General features: G+C 37.8%; 1 protein-coding gene across 1 annotated transcript in view; it reads left to right on the top strand.

The window, feature by feature from the left end:
* PRKDC (protein kinase, DNA-activated, catalytic subunit) overlaps positions 1-20,506 on the top strand; it is a 261,857-nt gene that overhangs the window by 95,874 nt on the left and 145,477 nt on the right. Inside the window, exons 37-40 of the mRNA XM_036264464.1 lie at positions 7,090-7,275; positions 7,640-7,744; positions 9,648-9,815; positions 13,899-14,026. Coding sequence (XP_036120357.1) covers positions 7,090-7,275; positions 7,640-7,744; positions 9,648-9,815; positions 13,899-14,026 — 587 coding nt within the window. The remainder of the gene's footprint in view (positions 1-7,089; positions 7,276-7,639; positions 7,745-9,647; positions 9,816-13,898; positions 14,027-20,506) is intronic.

Raw genomic sequence — 20,506 nt, forward strand, 5'->3', positions numbered from 1 at the left:
TGCAGTTTGTCCCCGGCCCTGGTTGGTCGTGCGGGTGGCAGCCACTCGATGTGTCCCTTTCACATCGATGTTTCCCTCTCTCTCTCTTCCTCTCTCTCCCTCCCACTCTGTCTGTACAAAAAATGGAAAATTGTCCTCGGATGAGGATTAAAAAAAAAAAAAAGTTTTTAACACTTTGTACCATAACAAAAACATTTTGTTATTTCACTAGTGAGAATTCTGTTATGTATTTTTATCTTTTAAGTTTAATGTCAGTTCTCCAACTCTACTGATCTTGGTCTCCTACTAATTTTTTTAAAGAAACTAAAGTGTTTCTGTATTTTTTCCATTTTTCTCTTGGGATATACATTCTTATTAATATGTACAAGATTTTTATATATTAAGGATGATAGACCTGTCTATAATGTTTGCAGAAAGTACTTTTCCCTCTATGTGTCTTTCAGTCTCACTTGGAATATTTTCTTCTATACAAAAGTATTTATTTATTATTATTATTTTTTTTTATCCTCACCCGAGGACATTTTTTTTGTTCAGATAGAGTGGGAAGGAGAGAGAGAAAGAGAGGGAAACATCGATGTGAAAGGGACACATCGAGTGACTGCCACCTGCATGACCCAACCAGGGCCGGGGACAAACTGCAACCGAGGTACATGCCCTTAGCGGGAACCAAACCCGGGTCTCTCTGGACCACAGGCCGATGCTCTAACCGCTGAGCCAAACCAGCCAGGGCTATTTTTTTTTTTTTTTTTAACATAGTTAAACTCATCTTCTTTTTCATTGTTTCTGTCTTTTGGAGAAAGTCATTCTCCATCCCAATACTGTTTTTTAATCTGCCTATATATTCTTCTGTTACTTTTATAGTTTATTTTTTTAAACAAATATAAATAATACAAAGATTACTGCATAAATTACTATTTTCTCCCAAATGGTTACCTATTGGACAAACATTTATTCTCTAATGCATATTTTACTCACTGACTCAAGATTGTAACTTTTTCAAATGCTATATCCCTATCATATTTGAACATTTTAATTTGTTACTTAACCATCTATATCTCAGCTAGTACTACATTGTTTTAAATTTAGCAGTTTCGAGATACATTTTAACATCTAGCAAGGCAATTTTTCTTTTTCATGTTTTTGTTTATCAGAATTCTTCTAGGTATACTTGTGTGTTTATTCTTCAAAGAGAAATTTAGAATCATTCTATCAAGTTCCTCACCACCCTCCTCACAACATTTAGGGATTTTGATTGATAACTGTGTAGAGTAAATTTATTTATTTATTTATTTTTCAGCCTTGTCGAAACAAGGCCACCAAAAATTTGGTTGCCTCTCAAAAAAAAATTGGAGAGAGAGAGAAGATGTATAGAGTAAATTTAAATGGAATTGACCTCTTTTAAAAAATTAAACCTACTTTTTCTTTTCTAATTTTTTTGTTTTTTATTGATTTTAGATAGAGGAAGGGAGAGGGAGAGAGAGATAGAAACATCGATAAGAGAGAACATCAATTGGCTACCTTCTACATACCCCACACTGGGGATCAGGCCCAATCAACAACTGAGTCACACCGGCCGGGCCCTACTTTTTCTATAGTATATCTCTGCATTGAAGTTTTATACATCTCGAATTTTTTTGTCATACTATTATGTAGAGTGTTACTTTATTCATTTTATGCACATTTCTTGTTAAGATAATTTCTAGATATCATATGCTACTTAGTTGGAAATGGAATATTTTCTGTTAATATTTTTCTTATAAGATGTGGTGTATCAGGAAGCTACTGATTTTATTTATTTTATAATCAATCTCATTAATTAATATCCTTCATTTACTTTTCCAGTTTTATTGAGATACAGTTGACAGATAACATTGTATTAGTTTTCACTGTACATGATGCTGATATGATTACCACAATAAATTTAGTTAACATTCATCACTTCACATAGTTACAATTTTTTCCTTGTGATGAGAAATTTGAATTTCTTCTCTTAGCACCTCTCAAATATGCAACGAAATATTGTTAACTTGTTTATATTGTCACCATGCTGTACATTACATCCTCATGTCCTCAGAGCTTATACCTAGAATTTTTTACCATTTGGCCATCTTCACCATTTCAACTATCCCTAGCCTCCTGCCTCTAGCAAACACCAGTCTGTTCTCAGTACCTGTGAGTGAAGTGTTTTTAGACTCTACATACAGAGATATTACACAGTATTTATGTTTCTTTGTCTGACTTATTTCACTTAGTATAATACCCTCAAGGTCCAGTTTATGTCTTGGCAATTGATGTAATTTTCTTTTTCTTTTATTCTTTAATTTTTTTTTCCTTTATTGATTTTAGAGAGAGAGGAAGTGAAAGGGAGAGAGAGAGATAGAAACATTGATGAGAGAGAACAATGATTGGCCGCTTCCCGCATGCCACCCCCCACCCCCCACCCCCCGGTCAGCCTCCAAATTTGGGCATGTGTCCTGATCGGGAATCAAACTGGCTACCTCTTGATGCATGGGTCGATGCTCAACCACTGAGCCACACCGGCTGGACTTTTTCTTTTTTATGGCAGAAAAATTTTCTGTGTTATGTATATACCATGTCATTTTTATCCACTTATTTATTGATGGACTGTTAGTTGTTTCCATGTCTTGGCTATTGTAAATAATGCTGCAGTAAATATCTTTTCTAGATAGTAATCTTGTGTTTTCAGATCTATACCCAGAAGTGGAATTGCTGGATCATGTGATCATTGTACTTTTAGCAGTACATTGAGGACTCCCCTGTGTTCTATAGTAGTTGCACCAGGTCATGTTCCCACCAATAGTACACAGGTTTCCCTTTTCTTCACCTTCTCTCACCAACACTTCTTATTTCTTGTTTATTTTATAATAACCATTTTAACAGGTGTGCAGTTATATCATGGTTTTGATTTACATTTCTCTGATAACTAGTGATGCTGAGCACCTTTTCATGTACCTGTTGGTCATTTGTATGTCTTATTTAGAAAAATGTCTATTCAGTTCCTCTGACCACTTTTAAATTGGATTGTTTGTTTTTTGGTATTAAATTGTATGAGTTCTTTATATTTTTGCATATCAACCCCTTGTCAGATATGATTTGCAAATATTTTCTCCTGTTCTATAACTTACATTTTCATTTTGCTGATGATTTTTCTTGCTATGCAGAAGCTTTCTTAGGTTGATGTAATCCTACTTGTTTACTTTTTTTTGTTGTTGCCATTGCTTTTGCAAAACCTCATTGTCAAGACTAGTGTCAAGGGTAATACCCCCTAAGTTTTCTTCTAGTAGTTTCATAGTTTCAGGCCTTAATGTTCAAGTCTTCAGTACATATTGAGTTGTTTTTTGTGTATGGTATAAGGTAGAGATCGAGTTTTATTCTTTTGCATGTGGCTGTCCAGTTTTCCCAGCACCATTTATTGAAGAGACTATTGTTTTACCCTTGTATATCCTTTACTCCTTTGTCCATTTTTGTGTGGGTTTATTTTTGGCTCTCTATTCTGTTCTAGTAATCTGTGTATCTGTTTTTATGCCAGTGCCATGCTGTTTTGATTAATTTGGCACTGTAATATAGTGTGAAATTAGCCAGTATGATTCCTCCAGCTTTGTTCTTCTTTCTCAAGATTGCTTTGGCTATTTGTATCTCTTGTGGTTCCCTATAAATTTTAGGATTATTTGTTCTATTTCTGTAAAAAATGTCATTGGAATTTTGATAAGGATTGCATTGAATCTGTAGATTTCTTTGGTAGTATGAATATTTTAACAGTATTAATTTTTCTATTCCAGCAACATGGAATGTCTTTATATTTATTTATGTCTCTCAAATTTTTTCGCTCAGTATTGTTTATTTTCAGGGCACAGTTCTTTCACCTCTTTGGTTAAGTTTATTCCTGCGTTTTTTTATTCTTTTTGATTCAATTTTAAACAGGATTGTTTTATTAATTTTTTTTATAGTTTGTCATTAGTGTATAGAAGCACAACAGATTTTGTAATATTGATTTTGTATTCAACTTTACTGAATTCATTGGTTAATTTTAGTAGGTTTAGTGGAGTCTTTAAGATTTTCTACATGTAATATGTCAACTGCTAATAGAAACAGTTTTATTTATTTCTTTCTGTTTTGGATGCCTTTTATTTCTTTTCAGGCCTAAATGCTTTGGCTGGGACTTATAGTACAAAAGTAGTGAAAGTGGGTATCCTCTAAGATTGTTCGCAATCTTAGAGGAAAAACTTGGAGTTTTTCACCATTGAATATGATATTAGTGTGGACTTGTCATATATGGTTTTTATTATGTTGTGGTATGTTCCCTTTCTTTCCACTTTATTGAGACATTTTATCATAATTGGGTGCTGAATTTTGTCAAACACTTTTTCTGCATCTATCGATATGATCATGTGGTTTTTATCCTTCATTTTGTTTGTGTGGTGTATCACGTTAATTGATTTGTGGATATTGTACCAACCATGCCTCCCAGGAATAAATCCCACTTGATCATGATATAAGATGTTTTTAATGTATTGCTGAACTTGGTTTGCTAATATTTTCTTGAGGATTTTTACATCTATGTTTATCAGTGATATTTCCCTGTAATTTTCTTTTCTTGTATTTTCTGTGTCTGGTTTTGGTATCAGGCTAATTCTGGCTTCATAAAATGAGTTGGGATGTATTCTCTCTTCTATTTTTTGGAATAGTTTGAAAATGATTGACAGTAATTCTTCTTTAAATGTTTGATAAAATTCACCAGTGAGGCCATCTTTTCCTAGACTTTTGTTTGTTGGGAGGTTTTTGATTCCTGGTGAACTCTTCTGACTAGTAATTAGTCTGTTCAGAACATCTGTTTCTTCCTAATCCAGTCTTGTTATGTTCTGTGTTTCTAGGTATTTATACATTTCTTCTAAATTGTCCAATTTCTTGGTGTATAATTGTTCTAGTAGTCTCTTATGATGCTTTGTATTTCTGTGGTGTAGGCTACCTTCTTGAATACAGGGAAGTTAAACGAAAGCCTGCCTGAATTCTGATCTTTAGAGCTTAGGCCTTTTTCTCCAGTTTGGGTTCCAGAATACATTCTACTAGTAAGTAATATGCTCTCAGACAGAACATCAGAATATTTTGACAAGCTGAAAATAAAATAAAGCTACTGTCATCACTGCCCCGCCGGATCGGTTTACAGTGATCTTCATGGCCAGAGAGCCCTGCCCCTCACAGTGCTTCCAGTTAGTTCCCTAATACGTACCAACAGCAGAAGAACACCAAGCACCTGAGCAAGGGGTTTTAAAAGGGCAGGCAGGGGAAAAGACATTTGAAGTAGAGACTCTTCAGTGAGATTGAAATGTAAAAAGAAAAAATAACTTTAGGAAGATGAGAGAAGATAGTGTATTTATGAAACAAGACTTGCTACTTTTAAGAATCAGAGAACAACAACAACAAAAAACTGGGGAGAATTAAGCAAATCCATTTTATGTTTAAGAAATTAAACATAAAATGGATTTGGAAGATAAAATTCAGGAACTCTCACAAAGAATAGAGTGAAAAGCCCTGGCCAGTTTGGCTCAGCGGTTGGAGCGTCGGCCTGCGGACCGGAGAGACCCGGGTTCGGTTCCCGCTAAGGGCACGCACTTTGGTTGCAGTTTGTCCCCGGCCCTGGTTGGTCGTGCGGGTGGCAGCCACTTGATGTGTCCCTTCATGTCGATGTTTCTCTCTCTCTCTCCCTTCTTCTCTCTCCCTCCCACTCTATCTGTACAAAAAATGGAAAAATATCCTCGGGTGAGGATAAAAAAAAAAAGAATAGAGTGAAAAAAGTAAAAAACAGAAAACAGGAGAAAAAGATGGGAAAACTTGGGATCAGTCTACAAGGTCTAATACCAGGGTCTCTGCCCCAGAGGGAAAGACATCCCTTCATGAATAATAGCTGAAGAGTTTCTCAGAGATGAAGACCTCAGTGTCCAGATGGCAGAGTGCCACTGAGTGTCCAGCACAATGTGTGAAGACAGCTGCACATTTCTTGAAAATTCAGAACCCTGGGGTTTGGCCATTAGAAAAGATCATGAAACGTTTCTATGAGAGAAAACCTGATTACATTACAAGGATCAAGATACTGGGTTGCTTTTATCTTTGCAGCAGCAAAGTGGCTGCTGGAAAACTATGCCAAATTTTCTTCACAAGTCAGGAAAGATTTCCAACATGGAGTTCTGAATCCGGCCAGATTTTCAGTGATGTGTGGAAGTCAAGTTCAAATGTTTCAGATGTGCCACATGTCACTGCTCACCAGGAGCTACTGGAGCAAGTACGTCACTAAAACAAGGCAGTCCAAGAAAGGGGATGATGTTGGATCTGGGAAGTTGGCCTGAACACAGAGAATTGGACGAGACTCCCAGAGGGTATCGTAGTGAGACCCAGAGGGCAGTGGGTGCCAACTTTCCAAAGTGTGAGCTGTCATTGCAGAGATAGAACTGATAGACTTCTTGATATGTTTACATGTCTCGAGGAGATTTCATTTGAGAGAATTTGATGACGAATAATGGTAGGCACATTGAAAACAGCAAAGAAAGCAAACAAGTATTAACTTCAAAGTGTACAAGAAAGGAAAAGTATTGGTAGTATATGACTTGGATCATCTGTGAAAAATGTTTACATTGTCATAATGATAGGAATATTGAATATTTTTCTAGCCAAATAGAAAACACGGTTGAAAAGGTGGTGGGAAAGGAAATGTGTGCATGCAAGCCTGTGTGCATGTGTACTGATGTGCAGGTGTGTGAGTGTGTACACATGCACAAGCACATACATTGGTGATGGTGACAGAAGAGAGCTGGTCCTCCTCCCATGGAGAATGCCCCTAAGAACCAGAAATAGCAGTATGAGCATGATTTCGTAAATGAGACACTTATACTTTTATGGGAGTGTATTTACATGTTAAAATGCTCTTCTCAAATTTGAGGTGTTCTGAAGTTAACAGCTGTTATAAAATCGACATCTTCATTTTCAAAGATTAGCTTTGAAATGAAAGTAAATTTTGTTGTATATGTTGATCTTGATGTTAAGAGTTTTTCTTCAATCACCACATGATTGTTTCAGGTGAGCACCGTTTTGAATGGCATGTTGGATCAGAGCTTTAGGGATCGGGCCAGCCAGAAACACCAAGGACTGAAACTCGTGACTCTAATTCTGCAGAACTGGAGGAAGTGTGATTTGTGGTGGGCCAAAGATTCTGCTCCTGAAAGTAAAATGGCATTGCTGACCTTACTAGCAAAAATGGTGCAGGTATTTTGAGAGACCTTAAAAATAAAATTGAGTTTGTTGTTTTGGATTTTATAACTTGTATCTTTAAAAATTTAATGGAGGTTTGATAAATAAAAAACAGCTTGACTGGACAATTGGTGATTACCTTACACTTTATACTTTTTCTATTATTTTAATTCATTATCATTTCTCATACTTGATCTTTATAGCATACCTGTACATACATTGTCTTATCAGATAGTTTTAAAGTATTTAGAACAAGAATTGCCGAAATATTGTTGAAGTCCAGGAACAAATTTATAGGTCATTTCTAAAATTTGAAAACTATTAAAGGAATTTAGAGACATGATATAGTAATGTATCATTTTTATTTTCCCTGCTTTAGATTGATTCATCTGTATCTTTTAATACAAGTCACAGTGCATTCCCTGAAGTCTTTACAGCATATACTAGTATACTTGCTGATCCGAAGTTGGGTCTACATTTAAAAGTAAGTAGTGAAAAGATGTTTTTTTCAGATTACATTCTTCATTATTTTTTCATTTTATATTTTTGCTTATTTGTGATGTTTACTATTTTTTATAAAGAAAATTAAAAAAAAATTCAAAAGCAGAGAGGCTAGCACAATGAACCCCCATGTACTTATTATCCAACCTCAATAGCTATCTGCTTGTAGGCTTGTTTGTTTCAACTATCCAGTCACTCTGACCCCTTCGCCTTGAAGGAAAACCTGGCATGTGTTATCTGATCTGCACATTTTTTATTTTTATTTTTTTATTCTCCCCCGAGGACATTTTTCCATTTTTTTGTTCAGATAGAGTGGGAGGGAGAGAGAGGAAGAGAGAGAGAGAGAGAGAGAGAGAGAGAGAGAGAGAGATTGACGTGAAAGGGACACATTGAGTAGCTGCCACCCGCACGACCAACCAGGAGGGCCGGGGACAAACCACAACCAAGGTACATGCCCTTAGCGGGAACTGAACCTGGGTCTCTCTGGACCGCAGGCCAACGCTCTAACCACTGAGCCAAACCGGCCAGGGCCGATCTGCACATATTTTAGTGTGTCTCTCCCAAACAATCAGTGTAACCACATAAAGATGACCATACTTAGAAGAATGAACATTTACCTTTGCATGTTGATGATTTAAATTACCCTTTTTGAGAATTGCTGTATTAATGAATGACTGATTTTAAACTTTTACTTAATCATTTTTCTATTAATAAGTAATGTAAAATATCTTGGTAATTTTTTAGGGTCAAGAACATATTTTAATTTAGTTCTTTAATAAATGTATATATATATATACACATATATATATATTTTTTATCCTCACCTGAGGACATTTTTCCATATTTCTATTCAGACAGAGCAGGAGGGAGAGAGAGGAAGAGAGAAACATCGATGTGAAAGGGACACACCGAGTGGCTGCCACCCGCACGACCCAACCAGGACCGGGGACAAACTGCAACCAAAGCACATGCCCTTAGCGGGAACTGAACCTTGGTCTCTCTGGACCATAGGCTGACACTCTAACCGCTGATCCAAACCGGCCAGGGCAATAATTATATTTTATACTCTAATAAAATGTGGTCTTGATGAAAACCATCTTTTTACTGGATCATGAAGATTTTCTTTGGAATGTTTCAGTCTATGTGATTAATCAAGTTTCTCATTTATTTATTTATTTTTTAATTATTCCTCACCTGAGGATATTTTTCTACTTATTATCAGATAGTGGGAGGGAGGGAGGGAGGGAGGGAGAGACAGAGAAACATCGATGTGATAGAGCTGTATCGACTGGTTGCCTCCTGCACCACGGCCAGGGATGAACCGCAACTGAGGTACATGCCCTTGACCGGAATCAAACCCGCGACTCATATGTCCGTGGGCCAGTGCTCTAACTGCTGAGCCAAACTGGCCAGGGCAAGTTTCTCATTTCTCAGTAGGAGAGAGTCTGGAAACTTACCTGCCACACAAGGCATGTAGGAAACAACACCTAGTTTCTTTGAAGCTTGGTATGAAGTTTGAAGTTAGTTCTGCAAAGAATATATGTAAATTACCCCATAGGTTATTCAAGGTATTCTTTCCACTCAAAACTTATCTGGTATATTTCTACTAGATTCTATATTTTTAGGAGAAATAATATACAGAATCACCATACAATGTCCTTTTTAGTTTCATGTATGTAGCCCTGAGTTGGCTCACTTTTCTCTGAATAGAAGCCACGATACAGCATTGTGTTCAGGTCGTTTTTTTAATGCAATCTAGAAGGTATTCTGATGTCTTTTTTCCAATCAACATGTTTTGTTTGCAATCTATTTAGAAGCAACAATTTTTTCTGTAGGATCTGTAAGCCATGACTAGTGCAATTGCATATGTCTGCATTGTTCCACAGGGTCAAGCTATAATTCTTCTTCCATTCTTCACCAATCTTACTGGAGGCAGTCTTGAGGACCTTAAGCATGTTCTTGAAAAGATCATAATTTCTAATTTCCCTATGAAGTCTGAAGAATTTCTCCCAGGAACTCTGCAGTACAATAATTATGTGGACTTCATGAAAAAGGTGAGTTTTTAGTGGTACCAAGTAAAATTAAAACATTCATTTTTGTTTGTTTTTCTTCTGTTATGTTTCATGATAAAGAGAAGTAAGTAAAATATTCAGAATTAGGTAAGTGTTCTAATTTTAAGAATTCCGTTTAATTCATTTTGAAAGCTGGGTCACTGTGGAGGCACGTGCATATGTAAATTCTTTGGAATTCACTTTTTCTCCTAATTTCAAATTGTGAAATATTTTATGCATAAAGATATTTTGAATTATTTTATGCATAATGTATAAGTCTTAAAGAATAGTACCAAAAGAGCTAAGTAATAGATGGTTACCAATATGCTTCAGTTTCTAAAATTTGAGTATTGGTTATTTGAGAAACATTCAATGATTATTACCCATATTATTTAGTACACAGCTGAAGGTCCCTGAAATACCAGTGGCTTAAACAAAGTGGTAGATTATTTCTCTCTTCTGTACAATTCTAGGTTGACTACTTTAGGTAGCTTCTCAGTCAACAGGGATCTGGTCTTCTTTTACCTTGTTCTCTGCCATTCTCCATACATAGCTTCTGTCTTGTCCCGAATGGCTACTTCAGCTCCTGCTATCTTGTTCCCTTCCAACTAATGAGAGGTAGGAACGTGTAGTAGAGAACACATTTCTTCCTTTTAAGGACTTAATTCAGAACTTGCACATATCAATTCTGCTGATAGCCAAATTGCCATATACATCTGTAAGCAAGTCTGTGGATATAATTAGGGCAACCATATACTCAACTAAAACTCAGGTATGCGACCACTAAAGAAAAACTAAGACAATGACCCTTGTAGGGTGAGCAGAGGGCTATAATGCACATAATGGACTGAGCCCTGGGCCAATACATGAATACTTAAAAATAATGAAGACATTGTCTTTGTTTTCGAAGAGCATATAGTTAAACAAGGAAAACAGAAACAAAAAAAAACATGATTAAAACACTTAATTACGGCATAACATGATTAAATAAATAGGTATGTAGATAGATATATGATAGATAGATAGATAGATAGATAGATAGATAGATAGATAGAATTGAGCTTGTTAACCCTATCCTTAATTTCACACTATGAATTTTGGAGAGGGTCACAATTCTGTTATGTTTCTGTTATATCCCTCAAAGGCAACACAACAATCCCCATGATACTTGGTTGACCATTTTCTGCTAAAATGATATAATAGCTTCTGATCACCTCCACCTAGGGCAAAATTGTTGATTTTGTATAAAATATCTTTTGAAATACCTGTACTTGTTTATTGCTGTGTGTTCCAGTTGCTTGATATCATATTTTGCTTGATATCATTCCCAAGAAGTCATTTCATTTCAGAATTGTTTAATGCTAAATTAAGGCAACTAACATTGTCTCTTGGTGTGACTTAGAGATGTTGAGTATCTCCAGAGTGTTGCCTGACTGACAGCTGTCAATTAGAAATGGATCCTTAGGGTAAATAATTTGACAGCATGCATTTTAACTCTTTAATTTCACTGATTCTTAATTAGTGAATTGGTTTAATTTATGAATGTCTCTACATCATGAGACTCTGACAAAGATTTTACCAACCACTTTCACTGAGATTTTCCCATTTCTGCAATCAAACAAGCATGGCTGTTTCTACTTTTGAAAATGATGGTGGCGTATAGGTTCAGAAGCATGAACAAAAGCCCTAAAGTGTTATTATCTAATTTTAAAATATACTGAAGAACATAGTAATATTTTTCAGTGGTAGTGGAGTGGAAACACCACAAGATTAGATATTTGAATCTAGATAGTGTAGATAGGTTCATAATACTTGTCTGGCTTGACTCACTAGATTGTTCTGAGAAATGATTTTCAATTAAAAGGTTTTGTTGCCCTGGCCGATTTGGTTCAGTGGTAGAGCATTGGCCTGCCGACCAATGAGTCACGGGTTCCATTCCGTTCAAGAGCACATACCTCAGTTGCAGTTTGTCCCTGTCCCTGGTTGGGTCACGCAGGAGGCAACCAGTCGATGTGTCTCTCTCACATCGATGTTTCTCTCTCTCCCTTTTTCTCCCTCTCACTTTATCTGAACAAAAAATGAAAAAAATATCCTCGGGTGAGGATTTAAAAAATAAAGGTTTTGTAATTATTCAGAGAGTTTCAACAAGTTTTGGAAGAGGTTCCAAAATAAGAAAGGGTGTTAATCTCTATTAGCCTGAGTCAGCACCAGATCTAGGGTAGGAAACCCCGAGGTGCTCAGCTAAGCCGAGGCAAGGGTATCGCAGGTTCTCAGGCCCGGAGTGCAAGCTTATAACTGAACCGTGGGGCAGCAGGGAGAGGCTAGGCACATGCACCATCTGTTTGTCTTTAAAACTCTTTAATATGTGTCTTCAAACTGCAGAACAAGAAAATGAGAAAACACTTTAATTCAAACTTTAGGTGAGAATAATTCTATTATAATCTTCTAAAAATCACTACTTAAACGTTGTTCAGGGAAGTCTTTCCTTACTATGCAGTTGTTCCCAACTAGGAGCAAGTTTGCCCTCCAGGGGACATTAACCAAAATCTGGAGACATTTTTTAAATTGTTGCAAGTAGGGAGTGCTGTGGACATCTAGCGATGCTTCTAGATATCCTTCAGTGCAAAGGACAGCACCTTACAATAAAAAATCCTCTTAAAACTATTTTTGGTTCAGGTGGGTGCTAGATTTATTGGGATGAACAGTTCAGAAGTTATATAAATGTCTAATCATTATGTTGTAGATCTGAAACTGATATGTTATATATCAACTAATTGAAAAACAAAAATTATTTTTTAAAAACACACTTTACTAAATCTAGGATAGAGATAAACATTGAGTCTAGGTGTGGAAGATTATATTTTCCAAAGATGGCTGTACCAATATATCCTGTTCCACATGTTCTTGTAGTGTGGCTTTTCAATTGAAAGACAGAGCCTGGTTTTCCTCCCATTGTGGATAGGCTGGCCATGAAGACTCAACAAAAGAATGCAGTGGAAGTAGTGCTGCGTGACTTCCAGCACCTGTTATAAAAGGCTCACAGCTTCCTCCTGACTTTCTCTGTTTCCCAGGACTCTTCTTTATGGGACCCAGTCACCATTGTGTAAAGAAGCAAAGTAGCCTCATGGAAAACCAGTGTACAAACATCCACACAGCTTCTCTCTTCCCCATTCTTTTTATATAATGTTTTCCAAACATACAGAATAATGGAAAGAATAGTGAAGCAAGCATTCATATTACTGCCTCCTATATTGAACAGTTAGCATTCTGTCCATTTGCTTTGTTTTGTTGTGAGAGAGAGAGAGAGAGAGAGAGAGAGAGAGAATGAATTTTGGCTGAAACATTTGCAAGTTAGTTTCAGACATCATAATACTTTATTCCTAAATACTGCAGCATGCATATCCTATGAATACACCACAATACTGTTATCATACCCAAGCAAATTCATGTTCCTCTAATGTCATGTAGTTCACATTCACATTTCTGCAGATTACCCCATGTTTAGCTGTATTTTTTCACACAATGATTTAATGTATTGAATTATCATGCCTCTCATATCTTTTCATCTACAGCTACTTCATTGTATTCATTTTATTTTTCATGACACTGAATTTTTGGAAAAAACCAGAGTACTACTCTTGGATGTTATCCTCTATTTGTCTTACTGTTTCCTTCAGGTGTTTGTTAACTTGTCCCTAATCCTCTGTATTTTCTCTAAGCTGGAGTGAGGCTTAAAGCTGGGCCATGAGATTCAGGCAATCGTTTTGACAACAGGAGCACATCTGTAGGGAAGTAGTGTCCCTGTTCCGTTGTTAGTGACCTCAGTCTGTGGCCTGGGTACAGTGGTGACTGCCTCATTTCTCTTTTGAACAGAAGATAAAATTGAGTACATCTAGAAAGTAGAACAAACGGACATTTATCGTATTTGCAAAAATGACTAAAATTTTAGTATTTCTTAATTCTCTGAAAAATTCTGTTATAATCTATTTTTATTAGAATTGTTAAATACAAAAATGAAACTCCAACAAAGCTATTATCATTGTTACTATTGTTCTGTTTTTTTCTTTTTGTTTATGTTTTTTGCAGTTTTTAGATGCACTGGAATTATCTCAAAGTCCTGTATTGTTGCAATTAATGACAGAAATTCTTTGTCGAGAACAGCAACACATTATGGAAGATTTATTTCAATCTACTTTCAGAAAGATTGCCAGAAAGTAAGTCACTCCATTCCAGCATGGGGTGCCGGGAGCCATGTACATTATATTACTGTGGGAAATTTATCTTCTCTGTTTCCAAAAAAAGTTGAGTGACAGTTGCATTCAACTATTATAACTAAGTTATATTTTGCTTTTTTTAAGAAAAAATAATTTAAAAAACTTTAAAAACATTTTTTAAATTTATCGTTATTGTTGAATTTATTACAGATGTTCCTCCTTAATCCCCTATTGATCCCCTCTTCCCTATTCCCACCGCCCTCCTGCCTTCCCCCAAACTGTTGTCTGCATCCATTGGTTATGCATATATACATATAAGTTCTTTGGTTTATTTCTTCCAACCCCTCAAACCCCCTTTCCCTTTGAGGTTTGTCAGTCTAACAACCAATTTGTACTTTTTAATCCGTTCACCTTTTTCACCCATTCCCCCAACCCCCCTCCCATCTGGCAACCAACAAAATGTTCTCTGTATCTATGAGAATGTTTCTGTTCTACTTGTTCATTTTGTTTGTAGATTCAATTGTCGATAGATATGTATTTATTGCCATTTTGTTTGTTCATATTTTTGATCTTCTTTTTCTTCAAGAAGACCCTTCATCATTTCATATAATAACGGTTTAGTGGTGATGAACTCCTTTAGCTCTTTCTTGTCTGGGAAACTCTTCATATGGCCATTGATTCTAAATGACATCTTTGCAGGATAGAGTAATCTTGGTGTAGGTTCTTGCTTTTCATCACTCTGAATATTTCTTGCCACTCCTTTCTGGCCTGCAAAGTTTCTTTTGAGAAATCAGCTGACAGTCTTATGGGAACTCCCTTGGAGGCAACTGTCTGCTTTTCTCTTGCTGCTTTTAAGATTCTCTCTTTGTCTTGAACCTTTTGCATTTTAATGATGATGTGTCTTGGTGTGGGCCTCTTGGAGTTCATCTTGTTTGGGACTTTCTGTGCTTCCTGGACTAGTATGTCTGTTTCCTTCACCAAGTTAGGGAAGTTTTTTACCATTATTGTTCCAAATAGGTTTTTGATTTCTTGTTCTCTCTCTTCTCCTTCTGACACCCCCAAGATGTGAATGTTGACACACTTGAAGTTGTCCCAGAGGCTCCTTACACTATCCTCATTTTTTTGGTTGTTTTTTTTTGCTGTTCTGATTGGGTGTTTTTTGCTTTCTTATATTCCAAATCGATGGTTTGCTTCTTGACTTTACCTACTCTACTATTGAATCTGTGTAAATTATTCTTTATTTCAGTTAGTGCCTCCTTCATTTCTGACTGGTCATTTTTTTTTTTTTTTTTGATGGTATGTGCCCCTAGCGGGAACCGAACCCAGGACTCTCTGGTCCGCAGGCCAATGCTCGACCGCTGAGCCAAACTGGCCAGGGCCTGACTGGTCCTTTTTTATGGTCTTGAGGCCCTCACTAAGTTTATTGAGCATCCTTATACGCAGTGTTTTGAACTCTGCATCTGTTAGATTGCCTATCTTCATTTCGCTTAGTTTTTTTCCTGGAGTATTGTTCTGTTCTTTCATTTGTGATCTGTTTCTTTGTCTCCTCATTTTGGCTGCTTCCTGTGTTTGTTTCTATGTCTTAGGTACAGTTGCTATGTCTCCTAGGCTTCCTAGGGTGGCATATTGTAGTAGATGTCCTGTCGGTCTAGTGGCACAGCCTCCCTGATCTCCCAGCTGGGCCCTCGAGATGTACCCCTCCTGTGGACTTTACACCCTTCTTTTGTAATTGAGTCTTGATTGCTGTTGGCACATCAATGAGAGGGTTTTACTCAGGATGATCAGCTATAAGGACTGGCTGTGCCCACTATCCACCGATCTCTGACTACCTTGGATGATCAACTGTGCAGGGGCCCACCACACAGAGCAAGACTTACTTCAACAGGGCTTTGGTACCTACTGAGTCCATTCCTTGATTGTGTCACTTGTGAAGTAGTTGGGTGCTGGTGCTTTGCAGTGTTCTGAAGCTGTCCACTGTGTGTGCTGGCTCTGGGGCAAGGTCAGCCACTGTCTGTGTTCTACTCGGGGCCACCAGTTATAAGCTACAAAGTGATCTGCAGACGGCTGCTTCTTATACTGGGCTTGGAGGTGCTCAGGAAAAGCCAAGTTGTGAACCAAGGCTGGATGCTTCTAGTGCCAGGCCTGGGGCCACTTAAGGAGAGGTATGGGGCTCGCCGAGACCAGATGCTGCTTGTTTGAAAGAATTTAGGAAAATCTGAAGCAGGATCCAAGACAGGCCATTTATTTGGTAAAGCAACTGGTAATAGCTTGGGTTGATCTGAAAGTTGGGTGGGACCTCAGGGAATCACCAGGGCGGGGCAACCAGTGTGAGCCAGGTTGCTGGAATCCCAGATATGGTGGCTGTCTGCCGCCCCAGAGAAGGGCTCACCAAAAGAACAAAGGCCTCTGACAGCACTTCTGTTCTGGAGAAAGCCCCCTCTCTAGCCCTCACTCCAATGCCGAACAGCTCAGTTCTTACCCGTATGTCTGTGGTACCTTTTGAGCTTCCACCCCCATGCAGGAGCCTGGATGGTGTGAGTCCGAGTAAGTTTGTGTGTGGACCTTTTAAGAGGAGCTGCCTGGGGTTTCAGCAGCCTCAGCCTCCCTCAGTCTCAGTTCCTGCTGGTTTTGCAGCCAGAAGTTCTGGGCATTCTCTTCCTGGCACTGGAACCCTGACCTGGGCGCCTGGCGTGGGGCAGGGTGTCCCTCTCATTTTTATCTGCCACACATGGGTGTGAGACCAGCCCATCTGCCTCTGCCCTCCTACCAATTTCCATGTGGCTGCTACTTTAATTTTGTAGTTGTAGGACTTCCATTCAGCTCCATGTCAGGCAGTTTTGAATGATGGTTGTTCTGTAGTTTAATTGTAACTTTGATGTGGTTGTGGGAATGATGTCATTGTGGGAGGACACGTTACTGCATTTACCTACACTGGTATCTTGACCAGAAGTAAAAATGATTTTTATCTTGAAAGTTTCAGAGATACTCAAAGTTGAAGGTAAGACTATAAATGAATGTTCAGATTAAATAAGCATTAGCATTTCCCAGCTTTATTGCCCCGTTTATGCCTGCCATCTTTATTCAGCATGTTTTTGAGATTCATCTATGGTGCAGCATAAATTAGTAATTTGCTTATTTTGATTGACATTTTTTAAAATGGCGGAATTACCCAACTATAGAACGTTCCATACAACTGCAGGAGAATACGCTTTCTTTTTGAGCACATACGGAATGTTCGTCAGGACACATTATATGGTAGGCCATTAAACAAGTCTTTATAAATTTAAAATATTAAAATTTTACAAATGTGTTCTCTAATCACAAGTTAAATTAGACATGAGCAACAGAATGAACGTTGGAAATCCAAAAATAATCTAAATACTGAACTAATTAAATGACACATTTCTTAGTAACCCTTGCGTGGAAGGAGAAATAAGGTAATCCAGATAGTATTTTGATCTTAATAAATAAGAATAAAGCTTATGCAAATGTTGGAGATGCCGCAAAAGCAAGTCTTGAAGGGGAATTTGTGTCTTTTAATGCTTATATTAGAAAATAAGAAAGATCCTGTATTCATAAACTAAACTTTCACCTTAAAATCTAAAAAAAGACGTAGACTGAAGGCAAGTGAAGGAATGGAATAATAAAAATCAGAGTGAAAATTAATGAAATAAAAATCAGAAATGATGAAAATAATGAAACAAAAAATTGGTTCTTTGAAAACATAAATGAGAGTGACGAACTGTTAGCTAGACAAATCAGGAATAAAAAGAGAAAGTGCAATTTGTGAGGGAGTTTCTGTGAAGATGGCAGAGTAGATGAACTCTGTGCTTGCCTCCACCAATGACCACAACTAAATTATATAACAACTATTATTGGGAACCACCTGAAAACTAAACAATTTCTATCACTAAGGAAACAGTGAAGAAGCCATGTCGAGACTGGTAGGAGTGAGTGGCATGTGAAATGGGTGGATCCCACAGCCATGGTGTGGTGGTTAAGAAACTGGAGGGATACCTCTGCTTGGGAGGCGCCTCTGGAGGAGTGAGGGGTTCCAGCCCCACACGGGGCTCTCAGACCCAGGGCATCAGTGCTAAGGAGTCCCCATGATATCTGGCTGTGAAAACCAGTGGGATTGCATTTGAGAAAGTCTAAGGACTCTAGGAGACTGAGATGCAGGTCTCAAAGGGACCATGCAGAGACTCTTAATCACAAACTCACTCATTTTAAGCTGCAGCATAGGAGCAGGAACGCAGAAAGTACCAGAAGTATATAGGGAAGAACTACATTGACTAACTTCAGAGTGAGGTGGGAGCAGTTCTTTCTGGGGACTGCTTTCAGAGCACTGGTACCATTCATTGTTTCTCTGTAGAGCTACCCTCCCACCTGGCCAGCCCCGTACAGGCAGGTACTAAATCTCAGCTCTCCATTAACCTGGCTAACACTGTTCATCCTGCCCTGGTGATTTCCTGACAACCTGCCCCATCCAAACTACGCACCTAGCCTGGGACTTTTCCACTGGATCCTTCACACAAGCAGCCTGCCTTAGCTTGCACTGCACACTTTCCCTAAATCTGTCACAGTTCAAAAATCTCTAAACAAGCAGCGGCTGGCATTGTACCACTTGCTAAGTAGCCAAAACCCAATACCAGCAGCAACTGTTCTCAGTTTGCATTATAACTTCTATCAAGTGGCCCCAAACCTGGCATAAGCTTTGGCCAGCCTGGGCCTGGAACAAAGCTTTCAAGAAGCAGCCACAAGCCTGGCACATGTGGCAGCTGGTCTCAGCTCACATCATGGTTTCTACCAAAGGGGCCCAAGGTAAGTACAAGTGGCAGCTGGTCTGGGTTCACAGGGTAGCCTCTCACAGGCCAGCAAGAGCAGTGACTAACTACAGATAATTCTGCAGCTTCTACCAAGAGGCCCCTAGCCCAGATCAACCAGTGGGTTGACCTTGGCCTGCACCAGAGCACCTCATAGGAAGCTCTAGAACAAACACATGTGGTGTCACACTGGGAGGGCAGACTCAATGGCACCAGAGCTAAAGACAACAAAACACAGACAGATGGAAGCCAAATAAAGTGCTCCTAAAAAATGGGTGGGTTAACAGTGAGATCAAGGAAGAAATCAAAGATGTACTGATACCATTGTAAAGGAAAACACAAGGAACCAAAATATGTAATACTTTCAAGCAATGGAAACTCATAGCAATTCAGACCTACCTCAAGAAACATGAAACATGTCAAATGAACAATCTAACCTTACACCTAGAAGAACAAGAAAAAGACTAAAGAACACCTAAGGTGAGTAGGAAGAAGGAATGATAACAATTAGAGCAGAACTAAATGAAATAGAATCTAAAAAACAATAGAAAAAAAAATCTATGAAATCAAGATTTCATTGTTCTTTGAATGATGGTTCTTTGAAAAGATAAACAGGATTGATAATCCTATAGCCAGACTCATCAAGAAACAAAGAGGGAAGGACCAAGCAAAAAAATCAGAATGGAAAGAGAAGTAAATGACACCACAGAAATACAGAGGACTATTAGAAAATAATGTGAACAAAATATGTCAACAAATTGGACAACCTGGAAGAGAACTATGAATTCTTAGAAACATACAACCTTCCAAGATTGAATCAGGCATTAACAGATAAACTAGACAGACTGATAACTACTAAGAAAGTGGAATTGAGAATCAAAAACTTGTCAGTAAACAAAAGTCCTGACACAGATGCCCCACAAATTAATTATACCAAACAATCCAAGAACTAACACCTCTCCTTCACATACTATTCCAAAAAAAGTCAAGAGGAGGAAGGAAGGCTCCTAGGCTTATTTTAAGAGGCACCATGGATGAGATGAATCAAAGAACTTATATGCATGTTTGTGTAACCAGTGGACATAGACAACAGTGCTTGGGGGGCGGGGGGCAGGGTAGGGAGGAGGGTGTCTTGGGAGGAAAAAGAGAAACATTTGTAACATAAATAAACTAAGAAACTAAAAAAGAAAGAGGCCACCATTATTCTAATTCCAAAAGCAGATGAAGACCCCACAAAGAAACAAAATTATAGGTCAATATCCCTGATTAACATACATGCGAGAATCCTTAACAACATTAACAAACCAAATTTAGCATGCATTAAAAAAATCATACACCATGATCAACTAGGACTTATTCCTGGGAATCTAGGTTGGTTCAATATCTGCAAGTCAGTTAATGTGACACCATATAAAGAAAATGAAAGATGAAAGTCACATGATAGTATCAATAATGCAGAAAATTCATTTGAAATAATTCAGCACTCAATTATGGTTAAAAAAAACAACAAAAAAACAACACTTTGAGAAAAGTTAGGAGTACAGGGAACATACCCCAACATAGTAAAGGCCATATATGACAGATACACAGCTAACATCATACTTAATGGGGAAAAACTAAACGTGTTACCCTTAATCTCAGGAACAAGGCAGGGATT

This window comes from Molossus molossus, unplaced genomic scaffold, assembly GCF_014108415.1.
Source record: "Molossus molossus isolate mMolMol1 unplaced genomic scaffold, mMolMol1.p scaffold_m16_p_16, whole genome shotgun sequence".
NCBI classification, from domain to species: Eukaryota; Metazoa; Chordata; class Mammalia; order Chiroptera; family Molossidae; genus Molossus; species Molossus molossus.